Source organism: Neolamprologus multifasciatus, chromosome 9, assembly GCF_963576455.1.
Source record: "Neolamprologus multifasciatus chromosome 9, fNeoMul1.2, whole genome shotgun sequence".
NCBI classification, from domain to species: Eukaryota; Metazoa; Chordata; class Actinopteri; order Cichliformes; family Cichlidae; genus Neolamprologus; species Neolamprologus multifasciatus.
Window position 1 is genome coordinate 20878883 of NC_140447.1, and position 14400 is coordinate 20893282.

A 14400-nucleotide genomic window follows, 5' to 3' on the forward strand; every position below is an offset into this window, starting at 1 on the left:
CAGAGATTCACTTTTAATGTGTATGTATAATACAATACAGATATATGAAAATAGACTCCAAAAACAGAGTCCTTGAAATGTACAAATTACAAAAAAAATTATAAAAATGGAGGCAACTTTGCCTATGGTACAATGTATGAAAATATCTTTACTGCAGATACTACCATAGCTCTGCAGATTTATTCCTTTCATTTTAACCTGTGTTGCCTCACCTTGAAGTTGGTAAATATTTTTGGTGGTCAACTCTTACAAACAGTTTAACAGTTTCTGTTTTGCCTGTCACTGTTCCTTGTCTGTTTTCTTACCTGGTGCTTCCTGACCTTGCACTTTCTCCTCATGTTCCCCTCTTTCCTCTCTCCCTCTTTGGTCTGATAATCATATAAAAATAGATTGTATTCAATTAGATGAAAAAAATTACATTAATATGAAAAAAATATTATTAAGATCACTAATAAAAAACAGTCCTCTCTCAGCGTACTTTCAACCAAAAGGCAAATAACCAAACCAGATGAACATCTAATAAAATATATAAATATTGAAACACTGATCCAACATTATCCTTTATTGACAGATCATTTGTTCTTACACTTTTACCTGAATGTGGCTCCTGGGTTTAATATCGGCACATATGACAAAATAACCAGCTTCTCTCATTCCATTTCAAACAGGACAGTGGTAACAACAGCAGGCTATGGACAATTTTAAGTTTTAGATTTTAAATAGGCTGTATAAATTTCAATGGGAAAACAGGACAGTCAAATTTCGCTGATTTTACTACAGAGCAGGGCGGATTGTAGGGTAGCTAACATTGTGCAAAACACGTTTTCAATACTGCACGTTACCTGGGTGTAATGTTTTTCAGCTAAAAAGAAACATGGCCTGACTCCTAACTATATAAAAAGTAACTGAAGGTTAAATGCAGCTAACATGTCCTGTTTTAAGACAGGCACTTACACCTCTGCTCTGCTGCGTCTCAGCCACCATTGCTCTGGCAGCAACGGCGCTACAGCCAGAGTAGGTGAGAGGCGAGCTGGAACAAACCATTTTGGGAGGGGGGGTTATCTATACTTTTGTTGTTAAAATGTTACGTCTCAACCAAGTACTGTATGTTTTTTATATTTTTAGTAGTGTGTCACACAAACAGCAAATATTGTCAAAAAATGTAAGAAATCTTGCTGAAGCACCCCCAAAAATGGGCTAAAATCGCCCCTGGAGAGAGTGATACTGACAAAACCAACAAATCTGAGCTGGAGGTGGAGTTGAAGATGCTCAGATTTTCATCAGCAGTTGTTAGAGAGGCAGGGCAGAGATGTTTGGACATGTGCAGTAGAGTAGTGGATGTACTGGACAAAGGATATAGATGATGGAGCTGCCAAGCAGGAGGAAAAGAGGAAGACCACAGAAAAGATTCATGGATGTAGTAAAGAAGGATGTGAAAAGAGTTGGTGCCACAGAAGAGGAGGCTAGAGTGAGATGAAGGCAGATGATTTGCTGTGGTTTCACCCTTTTATTGTTTTTAATAAGTAAAATTCTGGACAATATAATTTGGCTTTTTTCTGACAAAAATTAATTCAAAATCATGTCAAAGTGAAAACAGAGTTTTACTAAATAATGTAAATTATTTAAATTCCATTTAATTCTTCACAGCCACTTGACCTAAGACAATCTTTAGAGAAGTGCCTGTCCTTTCAAAACAAGAAATAATCAATGTCTTCATCTGAGGGGCTGCCACACCCAGATAAAAGTACAGTGCCTGCCCCGGTGGCTTAATTGCACCAAAGAAGTCATCCCACTGATGCACATTAACCTTTGTCAGAACAGAGAGCCAGATCAGAGCTGATGGTACAATCAGCAGCTGAAAGGCCTTTTCACACCAAACCTTCAGAGCCCTTTTTGAGACTACAAGTGCCCTTTTCCTTTCCCCTCCAAGCACTTCATCAGCTGACTGCCACTAGACGCAGAATAACAAGACTCATTAGGACAGGGGCTATCGGCTCTTCTGTTTCCGTGGCTTGCCTGATAACATTAAGCATTGACCTTGCTCTCCAAAAATAGTGAGGACTCAGAGTTGATCCCGGGTCTGTTGTTCTTTTTCAGGTGGTATTCTCTGCTAAACGAGGGATCAGCTACATGGGTGACTTGGTAATAGATGACGTCAGCTTCGTGGATTGCTCCCCTCCTCTTCCTTCAGACCAGCCTTGCACACCTGAGCAGTACACCTGTGCAAATGGCCACTGCATCCCTCAGGATAACCTGTGTGACTTCATCAACCACTGCAGGGACAGCTCAGACGAGAACCCCTACATCTGCCGTGAGGCCTCTTCTAATGTTTGACTGATGACTTTAAGTGGAAGATTAATTTTCTGATAAATGAACAGCCGTAATCGATTTCTTCTTTTATTGTCATCTTTCAGAGGGTTTTATTGAACGCTGCAGTTTTGAGTTTGACCTCTGTTCCTGGCGCCAGTGCCAAGAGGATGACTTTGATTGGAGGATCAGCAGCAGTCCAACCATTGGAACTAGGCCATCAACTGACCACACCCTGAGAAACTCCTTGGGACACTACCTCTACTTGGAAAGTTCATTTCCTCAGGAAGATGGCAGCACCGCTCGTATAATAGGACCCCTACTGAGTCGCAGGAGCTCACAGTGCAAGGTCAGGTCAAGGTCAAAGGGCAGAATGTACGAGAATTATTAAAAATACAGCTAAATGAAGATGCTAAAAAACACTTTACCACGGATTAAATTTTTAATTTCTGAGGTCATCAAAATTTGGCCGTTTCTATTGGTTTTGATGTGGCATCATTTGAGCTGGTAGGCTGGTTAGTAGGCAGGTGTGTCCTGGTACCAAGACCACTAACACAAATTCCATTTAACCCTAGGATGGATGGATGGATTATTTGAGCTATATAATAAGATACTGTATTTTTAATTAATATTGTAAAATATACATTATTTAACAATATATTAATAATCATCATGCCCTGTTGAATCCTCCCATCTTTGGGTTTTGTGAGTCAGTGGATTCCTAATTAGATCTCTTAACAAACATTGCTTTATAACAACATGATTGATGTTATTCACATAATTGTCTGGGACTTGTGTGTGCACACAAAGCACTGTGCAAAACCTTTGAACTACAACTGATTTCTACATATTTTGCTTCCAATCAGCAAAACTTTTTTATACTTTAAATGATTTCAAGCAATAATTTTCCAAACTTCCTGAAGATCCTTGGAAGTTTTTCTTTGGACATTGGCTGTTTTTCTACTTTATGCACGAATGCATAATTTCTTCCCATTTCTATTGTTGAATCTTTGAAAAATGCCAAAGATAACAAAGTTTGACACTAATAAAATTGTATAGTTGCACCAACAAGATGATTCCCAAAGAGATAATAACTGAAAATGTGCCATCTTTTTGCATGGTATGCAGTATGAGGAAACTGGACAGATAGAGGACAAATGAACAATTAACTGGCCTGAAAACCTATCTACAGCAGATAAATAGTATTTTTAAGTAATATCTTTAAGTAATAGGGGAAAAATATCCAACAAAGGACCCGAGAGATGCCTTTTGAAGTTGTCAGTGGAAGGGGTTTTAAGAAAGGGAAACAGGAAGAAAAGGCTGAGGTATGCCAGATTACACGAAAACTGCACTGAAAATCAGTGAAAACAGGTCTGATGGAGTTATGAATCCAGATTTGAAATTTTTAGTTGTAATTGCCACCAATGTGCTTACAGTGCTTACAGTGATCTCTAAAACACAGTGGAGGCTCTATCTTGATTTGGGGCTGTAATGTTGAAGTGTACATTTCAATAAACCTCTACTTCTACCTTCAGTTTTCTTAGTAAAATATAAAAAAATAAAGGGTGTCTTGAGAATTTTTGCACAGCAGTGTATAATATAATATATGTATGTTTGATTTTCAGTAGTAACTAATGTAAAATATATATATATAATATATATAAGAAGAGCTAAATTCAGTGGTTTTGGTATATTCACCCTATCAAGATTCAAGTTCAACTTTTTGGAAAATACACTCGGTTGCTGCTAAGAGCTAGCTGTAGCTAGCTGTAGCTAAGCTAACTTAGCTTAGCTTAGCATAAAGAGGCGATGGAGATGAAAAGTCATTTTTGTCATTTAGTCCTCAAACAAGTGTAAAGATGACATGTACTTTTCATGTAAACCCAACCAGCTGCTGACCTTAGTTTCTTATGTATTTTAGAGATGAGTGGAAAACATTTATTAGGAAGGACATGAACGTATTTCTTAAAATTGAGAAATTCCTGTCAGGTTGCAAGTTTTAGTCTTAAGAAATGAATTTTAAATATTGACCTTCTTGTTCATACAATTAGAGCTGAAAACGTGATGCAACTAAACAGGCAATTAGGAACTGAGTGTGTATGCTTGGTAGTATGTGTGTGTCCTCCCAGCTGTCAGCCTCATGCTCTACTGGGAAATGATTTCTTGATTGACTGCCTGGTTTGCTCTGTGTGTCGTGTCTGTCTTATCCTGCTCCTGACCTGTCAATCAATCACACGGTTAGCAAAAAGGCTCCAATTAAACTGAAGGGAGGGCTGTGCTATGGGGGAAATGCTCTCTTTGGCGAATGAGAGAGGGAGGTGTGCTGCCACAGCTCCTGAACAAGCCTCCATTTGGAGAGAAAGCCTATAAAATATACTGCTAACTCACTGATGTGTGATGGAGAAACACAATTTCTCTCTGTGCCTTAATAAAGGCTACGACTGAAGGGAAAAGCACATCGATCCAGTGACAGACCGAGTGGATTAAAACTTAATCACCTTAGCATGCCTCTACTTTTTGTTTCTTTCCACAGTAGACAAATATAAGAAAAAAAAAAGAAGAGAAAGTGGTATCAGTGTGTCAAGCAAGCGACCTTTGAAAGATCCAAGCCTATTATTTAGAAAGAGTACCAGTGTAGATATAGTAGCGATTGAATTATTTGACATCTTTATTACAGTAAGGATATTAGTCCGTACCAACATTTTTCACCATTTCCCAACAAAAAATTTAAAGTCTTAAGGGTTAGACATTACCGTTACTAAACTATTGATATTTTTTGTGCTATTTAAATTAACACCTTTTTCATTTTCCTCCTTTTCTCAGATGCGTTTCTACTTCCACATGTCTGGAGATGGCATTGGGACTCTCAGTGTGTTCAGCAAAAGTGAAGGCCATCTCCATCTCCTCCTGACCCTGACGGGAGATCATGGCAACTACTGGCAGATGAAGGAGATCCCGCTGAGCAGCTCCAGGGACTTCCAGGTCATGTTCGAGGGCAAGGTAGGCCGAAATCCAAAGGTTGGCATCTGCCTGGATGACATTACCTTCTCTCCAGGATGCCTTCTCGCTTCCTCAGCTACATCACCTGATAACACTCCTTCACCTCCTCCAGGTAAGCACTTCACTTTATTGGATATATGTTTCATTTCAACCTTGGCTGTTTCTTTCCGTGTTATTGTACAACCTCCTATCGTTCACAAAAATATGAAAAACTGTAAGCCACCAAAAACTATATAGTACATATATTGCTTATAGTAAATAAACTAGAGCTTTCTATAGATCACAAATGTTTTACATCATGGTCTTTCCATGTGACGTCACATATTGCTCGAGAGTTGTCTGCCATATTGTACCTGACACAACCACCAGACGTAAGGGGAAAAACATGTATTCCCTGACTGGTTTGTGAGTGGTTTTCTAATAAGAAAAGCAAACAGTAAATGCAGAATGTTCAAAGCATTTCCTTTGGTCACCAGCAGATTGCTGCTTTTCCTCAAAGTTTGAATTGAACACGTGGATTTGCCTGCAGCTACTCTTCAAGCGGTAGAGCAGCGGTGAAAGGTGTGACACAATCGAGATACAGAGATTGTTTGCCTTTAAAGTAAAGGTTACTTTTGATGCTTGTTGACTGCAGCACTGAGGCACGACTTTTACTGAATCCTTGTAACTTTGCTGTTTCCCTGTTTCACCTATCAGGCGCTGCTGACAGGAACCTCATCTGCTCGTGGTTCTTAGTACTCATTAGCAAATATTAAGGCAACAAGCTATACTGCAAATATGGCTAACATAATATGCTTATGACAAGAACTACTGTGCCATATTCATGAATACTGTAGTTTAGACTATTTCATAAGTGAAGGAAAGCATAGCATCAAGCATAAATCTCTTTCAAAGCACATCTTTTTGCATGCCATAGCAGCTGACTCCACTTTTCAAATTTGATTCCAGTTGGTTTACTCTCACGATTTACACCAAAGTTCTTCTAGAAAACAAGTGTCAGCACTCTCCAGCCATCTTGGTAACAGTTTCAGGCAGAAGCTGACTACCGAGCAAACGTCATATAAGTTATGTACAGAGAAAGCCCAGAAAACTATTTTATAAGCTTATTTACCCCTTTACTATAACAACAAGTTGGTATTTCTGCCAAAACACAGTGAAAACGGCTCTGCTAAAAATCATGTGCATGTGCCAGTGCAACAACACAACAGGCTCAGTTTTTGGTCTCTATTGGCTCTTTGGGCACAGAGGTTTGACATCCACCATCTTTTCCATCATGTCAAATGCCTCCTGTGAAGAATGCATTAATACGGGCCTTCAAATTCCAGTGAGACATTAAATATATGTACTCTTACTAGATGAAAGTGGTGAACTCTGAGAGCTTCAGTGCAATATTAACTCAGGGGCCAGATCTCACAGTTGCAAGCACTTAAATTCAACAAGGCGCTCACCTTGCCAAACAAGAGGTATTGCAATAAATGCCTGGCATGTTTGCTCTGCAGTCAAAATTAAAGGACTGCGTGTTTCTGCAAAAGACTGAATGACCAGACGAAGGCCATAGTGTAGCAGGAAAAAGCTGTTTTTATATTATTGCTTCTAAAAGACCCGGCTATTCTAATAATGACTTTTTAATTCCACCGTGGCAGGGCAAATTCTGGGACTGTAGTCATTTTCTGTGAAAAGCTGTTTAACTGTTTCCCTCTAGGGCTGCTTTATATGAGGATTTTATCACAAAAGCTTAAAGATCACTGTCATTGAGGCAGAACGGAACAGCACAGCCCCGAGTTCCCAATTAAACTATTTGGTGAATTTTCAGAAAAGATCTCACTAAGATGTCGATAACTACAGTTTTGATTACTTTCACATTGATAGTTTGCTCATATGGGCAATCAGAGAATTAATAATGGCTCCTGGGTTATTATAACACCGCCTTCATTTGGAGGTGAAAACTAGAGTTGATGAGGACTGGATTAAAATGAGCTCAAAAGCTCAACCAATCCAGATTTAGAGCTCTTGAAAATAGAGATGGCCTATCAAACATGCTGGTTTTCTTTGGACTAACATTGTCAAACGTTGCACATTTCTATTTTTAAGCTTTTCGGTATCTTCGGTTTTCCGTTAGATACTTGTCCTAATTTAAATTACCTATATAAAACATTCCTTTCTTGTTTTTTTGAGCAAGTCAACAGTAACATCCAGTTTAAGATGGAGTTTTGCTGATATAAAAAAATGAGATGTTTTGAACTAAAACGAACAATCTAAGGAGAAATGCTCTGAAACGTTTGCTCACCTCGGGGTTGAAGCTCTGACCAAAGCGAACCCGTCATAGTTTGAATTTTAGACTAGGGAGATGTTCAGCACGTAGAGGTTCCTCTGCATCCCTTGCATTTTTTATGAGCGAACCCTTTAAAAGGCAAGAGAAAACAACAAGAGCTGATTTATCGGCATTGTCACTGTGGCTATAATTGGCCTATTAAACGTACTGCCTTTCCGATGCAGCTGATGTCGAGGGAGAAGAGAAAATCTGATTGCCTGTGCGCAGAAAGGGATAAAAACTGTGAAGCTCCCTGTCATTTTGAGCTGTAGAGGTTTTGTATCCAGCTGCATGGTGATGTGCAGGATTGTCCTTACAGCTGTCTCTTTCTCTTACCTCTCTCTTCGTTTCACTGTCTGTTTGCATTCGTCTCTTTTGGTGCCTACAGTGAATAGCTGTGCTCCAATATTAATCAGACATTAGAAGTAGTGTGGTGTCAATAAGAGTCGCTGCAGGTTTGCATGCTAATGATGCTTACCATCAGCTTACTCCACTGCTCTGCTTGGTGATTTTTCTCATACTGTTGAGACTTAGAGGAAACTTTTATATATCCATCTTTAGCATGCAGGTCATTTTATATAGTTTCCTCTCATTATGATGGTTAAAAAAAGTTCTATTTAGAATAGAATAGAATTGAACTTTATTGTCATTGCACATGTCACAAGTACAAGGCAACGAAATGCAATTTGCATTCATCCAGAAGTGCTTTAGCCATGATATAGATATATTACACAATTTATATTAGCAATAATATAGGTCTATAGATATATTACCGAAATGGGTCTGTTATAGGTATGAGGGTACAAAAATGGGTCTATTATGGGTATGTTACAATGTACACGGTATGAAGGTATGTTATGAATATGCTATAACTATAAGTATGTACAGGCTGTAGTGGGTATACAAGCTATGTACAGGCTATGAACAGGATATAAATATAAAGCTATACAGAAATATGCAAGTTATAAACAGTTATAAACAGTTGTAGAATTATAATTATCGTATGGTACAGAATGATTGTTTATACAGTAGTGCAGTTAAGATAAGTGAAATATGTGGCTACTTTATTTATTTAGCTTGTCTAAAATTATTTCATTTAAGCTTGAGAAGGTCACTCATCCTTTCAGACTGAACGTCTATGTATGCTGGAATGGGATTCTATTCTGCTTTTTATTATTTTCATAGATATTAATCACACCGGTAGACGCTTAGTATACACAGATTTGTTTTTACTTTTTTCTACTCCTGGTTCATAGCAAGTAGTCTGCCTCTGTGGCCCAGCCCACAGGTCAAACCTTCTGTTTGTGAGTGGCAGCCAATCAGAAAAAAGCTGACTTAAAACTAAAGGAAAGGAATAAGAGATGATGAACAGAGGGATGATTGCGCTGTTGGCTCACAGCGGAAAGGTCCTGGGTTTGAATCCACCATCTGGCTGGAGCCTTTCTCTGTGGCATCTGCATGATCTTCGTGTCTGCTTGGGCTGTCTCTGGGTACTCTGGCTTCCTCCAAAAGACATGCAGTTTGTGGGGTTTGGTTAATTGTTGATTATAAATTGGCTATAGGTGTGAATGCAACTGTGAATGGTCGTCTGACACTCTGTGTTGGTCCTGTGACACTCTGGACAGGTTGCTACCATTCGCCCTCTGGCAGCTGGTATAGGCTCCAGTTCCTCTTGCAGCACTGAGTCATATAAGTGGAAGAAAATGCATGGAAAGATTTACAGTTTACACTATGCAATATATGTTAAGGGCTTAAACATAGGCCATAAGGAGCTGAAATCCAGTGCATAGGACTACTAGTTTGAGACATATAGCGAAATTAAAAAGGTCAGAAGATGCTTTTTCCTCCCTTTAAACATGACAGGATAATTTTCTGAAAGAAGAAGGAAGAAGCAAATAAAGTAGTGTGAAAACAGGAAAGAAAGGCATTGTAAAGAACACGGTGATATGAAGCGTTTCTTGAAGGTTAAGTCAGGGAGTATCACCGCTGCCCTGACAGTGAGGTGAGTCCAAGTGGCCATTAATGAGACAAGAGGGAGAAGACTTGAAACAGAAACCTTTTCTCTTTGTGTCTCAGCAGCTGCAGGCTGCAGAGGACGTACAGTAATTCTGATGAGAGCAGAGACAGCAGGAACTGTAATTATATACTGCTGTTCCCTCGGGAGCTTTTTCTTCCACAGCTTCAAACTATATAAAACCATCACACGATGGAGCAGAAAGACCGACCGCTTTTACTCTCCACCTGCACTTGTTTTATAGCTCTGCCTGAAAAAATACCCAAAACTGCAGAACAACACACGTGAATAATGTTAACATGGAGTTCTTTGTTTGCATCTGTAGACTGCATGTAAATGTGAGCGTGTGTAAAGGAGAGAAAGAACAAAATGCAAATCAGATTTGAGCCGATCTTCTTCTTCAAGTCACTATTGTGTTGGACTTGCAATAGAACTGAGGAAAATACAAGTCAAGTTTTCCATTAAAATCCTTTAGTAAAGCAGTGAAAGCAAAACTTTTTAATCTTTTTTTGTGGCTCTTTCTGTAAAATATAAAAGCTACAAACTGGAACATTTAGGGTCATCTACTCTTTAATACTTGTGCAGTCAAGTAAGTGGCTGTGTGCAAGGTCCACATTTTACAGTAAAGTGTTTCTAGTTAACAATAAATGTTATAAATATTTTAGATAAAAACAGGACAGTTTTCCAGTGAATTATCTGAAACCTGGGTGACCTTCTATATTCAATAAACCTTCAATAAACTTCCTATCCTGAAATAATTCACTGGGATTTAAACTTTAATGTTGAACCTGAATGACATTGCTGCACAAGGGGGCAGCATGCCGCTCAGGGCGCCTGCCCACATACTGTATGTAAGTAAGGACAGGAGGAGCCTGGTGAGAAGGTCACATTGCCAGCAGCCTTCGAGCTCTTTGAGTTATCCATGTAACAAGATATAAGCAGGAATTAATGAGGACAAATGAATTGGTGTGCATTCACAGGAGCAGAGCGGTAGCCACTCCTGTGGGTTTAGCAGTATGCTGTTAGCTGATCTTTGAAATAAATCCACCTACAGGCTCAGTATGTAGCAGAGCAGCTGGGAGCTGTGGCTTCCTGGCTTCCTATGTGCCTTTGTGGGGCACATTGCTTCTGGTCCTGTGCATCTGAAGAGGAACAAAGGATTAGGAAGGACTTATACCCCTTTCTCTCCTTTAATTACAAGGACCGCCCCTCTTCATCACGCCTCATCTCTCTTTGTAACACTCCCTTAAGCTAAGCACTGACCCCACTGGGATGTTTGGCTCCAAAAGAAGCAGATTCCAGCCTTCTCCAGCCACCCGGTCATACAGTGTTTCATTCTTATAGCCCCATGCCCTTTTGTCTTCCTAAGCCTCTTAAAGAGCCCCCAATGCCACATGCAGTCCCCCTCTCTTGAGTTGACTGCTTACGCTCCGAAGTTAATGCTCAACTCATGCGATGCTGTCTAATCTGGTGAAACACACAGTAGTTATTTTGCTGAAACTCCTTTAGGCACAACATTTTTATTGCACTTTGTAATTCATAACAGAAAAGCTGGATGTTTTAGGAAATGCACAAATTGCTTTACTTTAAATATTAACCTGCAGCAGCAGCCTGTTAGCTTTGCACATGTAAACTTCTTAAATGAACATACATAATTGTGAAATGCACTACACACAGGCACACACACGCCCAGGTCTTTGTTTTCAGACACCAAGTTTATTTATCGTTGTTTGTGATGACCGATCACAGTCCGACAGCTGTCGGTCACAGCTGATCTCCAGCCCACCTCCGCTCCTCTCCCGTCTCACTATAAAGGGTAAGGAAAGCATCATCAGTCCAAAACGCCATCAGCTGTTCTCACCTGCGTTTCCAGCACCGCCCCGTTGAGCTCACCGCACCACTCCTCCCCTGCAGCCGCGCCCGGGACCACACCTCTGCCACAATAATTAACATACAGTGTCTGGAAAACAGTTTTCAGTTTTGCAAACGATATTATTTCTTGGTGAGAAGCAATGACTTCCTGCAGTCTGGTTCTTATACCTGTTTTGTATGGATAAAACAAAAATCATATACAGTTCATATATACAGTATATGTGATGTGTGATAGCAGTACAGACAAATATAAGAAGAATATGGAGATGAAGCTCGACACTGACCTTTACAGTGCATCGATCCAGAGGTGGTGTTATTTTATGGGACGCTCAATAATAATAATAAATTACATTTTATTTGTTGGCTCTTTTCAAAACACTCAAGCTGGCCTGACTCCACAAAATTAACAAGATCCACAAAAATCCCAATAGCAAGAAATATTTAAAATATTTAAAACTATAACCCATAAAAAATATGGGTTATAGTTTATATGCTGAACAGTTTGGCTTTAACATGTGATTGAAAATGTGTAATATGGTCTGGATGATGGAGGTGAAGTGGTACTGAGTTCCAAAGATCGAGGACGACTGGCGACCTGTCATATATTTTAGAAAAAACATGCTACTTTACATTTAAGAACATTCGCGTCTGAGATATATTTCTTTTTTTTGTTGTTTTATTGTCAGGGTCCTGTCCTTCGGGCTTCCTGCCTTGTGAAAATGGCAGGTGTTTCACTCCATGGCAGAGCTGTGACTTCACAGATGACTGTGGCGATGGAACGGATGAGAAGCATTGTGGGACTTCGTGCACCTTTGAGAACGGACGCTGTGGGTGGAAGAGCTCCCTTGCTGATAATTTTCACTGGGTGCTGGGCACTGGGTCTGTCCAAAGCATACGGCCTCCGTATGATCACACACTGATGAATGAGAATGGTATGAGTTTGCATTTTCTGGTACACTATGAACTCTGTACACATTTAAAGTTGTAGGATTTTTTCTTTTTACCATCGTTTCTCATTAAAAAGAACAATTCTTTAGCCTCCTCCTTTAATTACCGTTGCATAATTTAGCAGGTGCATCTGTGCTTGTGAGGGGCTTTGTATAATCAGAATGAATGATTTTTCAAATTTTACCTGCTTGGGCCAAATGGCTCTCCACCATGTTTAATTCACGCTTTTGTAACTTTAGAGACAAAATCAATGAGTTTCTTCTCAGCATGTGAAAGTGCACCAGGTGATTTAGGCTAAAATTCCACTTTACTCTGTGCATGCCAAAAAAGCAATGCACATAAATTACTTATCACTTAAGCAAATTTTTATTATGCAGCCTCCTGCATGTATCTCCTACTTTGATACTGATCCAAAACAAGCAACCCATCCACCAGCACCTCATGGCAACCCAGCAAACATGGCTAATATTATTCCCCAGTCAAAACTGGACAGATGCTGATGTTTTTCCTCATACCATACTGGTCCACTTAGAGCCTCAGATGATTGCAATAAGAAACAAATGCACATGATTTTGTTTTTTAATATGCCATTTCATTGTTATCTAATTTGTTTAGCAATTAGCAATGCAATTATGCCATTTGAGTTTAAATTAGCTGTCATTTGTTGCATAGCCATCACCTACGTGCTTCCCAATGTTCCCATTATAACCCTGAGGTGAAGCTAACTGATCAGATAAGAAATGGACAGCAAAGCAGGAGATCTTTTTATTTTGTTCTAATCATTAGTTAGTACACTCGCTTGGGAAGCAAAAGATTCCTTTTTTGAATCCAGAGGTCAAAATCCCCTTGGGGTTACATCATGAAGAGCATCTGGTGAAACACTGCTAAATATAAAAAAAATAAATGCAGAGCTTCTGACAGCATCTTTTTTTATTAAAAGGATAATGCATCTTGCACACAAACCTTCCTTTACTAAGAAGTCCAAGAAGCCGGATGTGAACTTGCATTTAGAAACTATTTTTAAAAGTCAGATTGTGTGCAGGGAAGGGATTCCCAGGATGGCTGCAGCCTTTCCAGCCTCTACAAAAAGTAGAACAGCTCAAAGAATGCAACAAAAAGGCAGATACCTTGACCCGGCCTGCAAACTTTCCAGACCCTGATCTTATCGAGCGTTTGTGTGCCCTGACTGATCCATGGAGGTCACATCCCCAAACAAACTTAACCCAAAAGATGTGCTGCAAACATTACAGTGACTGCAGGACGCTCCCCTCACAGGTCTCATGTCCACACCCATTTGCTCTTAAGGATGTGCAAAAGATTTCAAATGTGACACGAGCTGCTGTTGAAGCTAAGTCTGCTGGCTGCGTGCTGTGTCATGCACACGTAACATGCCACACTTTCCTCATGTCATTTACCAAACACCCTCAAATTAAGATTTAACATCTGACGATTTCCCATCTCCCTCTCTTTGGCATGTCAGCGCTCCTGTCCTGCATCACCAGCATCCTCCTGCAAGCTCTGGGGGCAACTTTTCCCATCACTCTCCAATTTCTATGTTTAAGATATGTGCAGGGAGTGATGAGCTCAGAGACATATCTGTTGCTTTAATGAATCATTTCAAACCTTGCCAAACAGAATAACAGTCACAGCAAGTGTGGGTAAATACTACAGGAAACACTTGTTAAACAGCTTTTCTGTGAAGAAACAAAACAAAAAGCTTTTTCTGAGTCAGTTTTCTGTGCAGCCAGACAAATAATGTTCTAGTAAAGAAGTCAGTCAGCAATAACAGCCGTAACCAGACAACAACAGAGCAGAGAAAAGGGAGTTTGTTACAGAGGACGAGGAGGAGGAGAAGAAGAATACCCTGCTGTGGCTTCTTCTCCCATTACTTTGTTATCTGCAAAAACACCAAAAATGAGGATGTCTTGCAGAGGCATTCATGTTTATT

General features: G+C 39.7%; 1 protein-coding gene across 1 annotated transcript in view; it reads left to right on the forward strand.

The window, feature by feature from the left end:
* Window positions 1-14400, forward strand: part of malrd1 (MAM and LDL receptor class A domain containing 1) — a 70181-nt gene that overhangs the window by 27670 nt on the left and 28111 nt on the right. Inside the window, 4 exon segments of the mRNA XM_085171855.1 lie at window positions 2098-2311; window positions 2415-2656; window positions 5131-5419; window positions 12191-12436. Coding sequence (XP_085027981.1) covers window positions 2098-2311; window positions 2415-2656; window positions 5131-5419; window positions 12191-12436 — 991 coding nt within the window.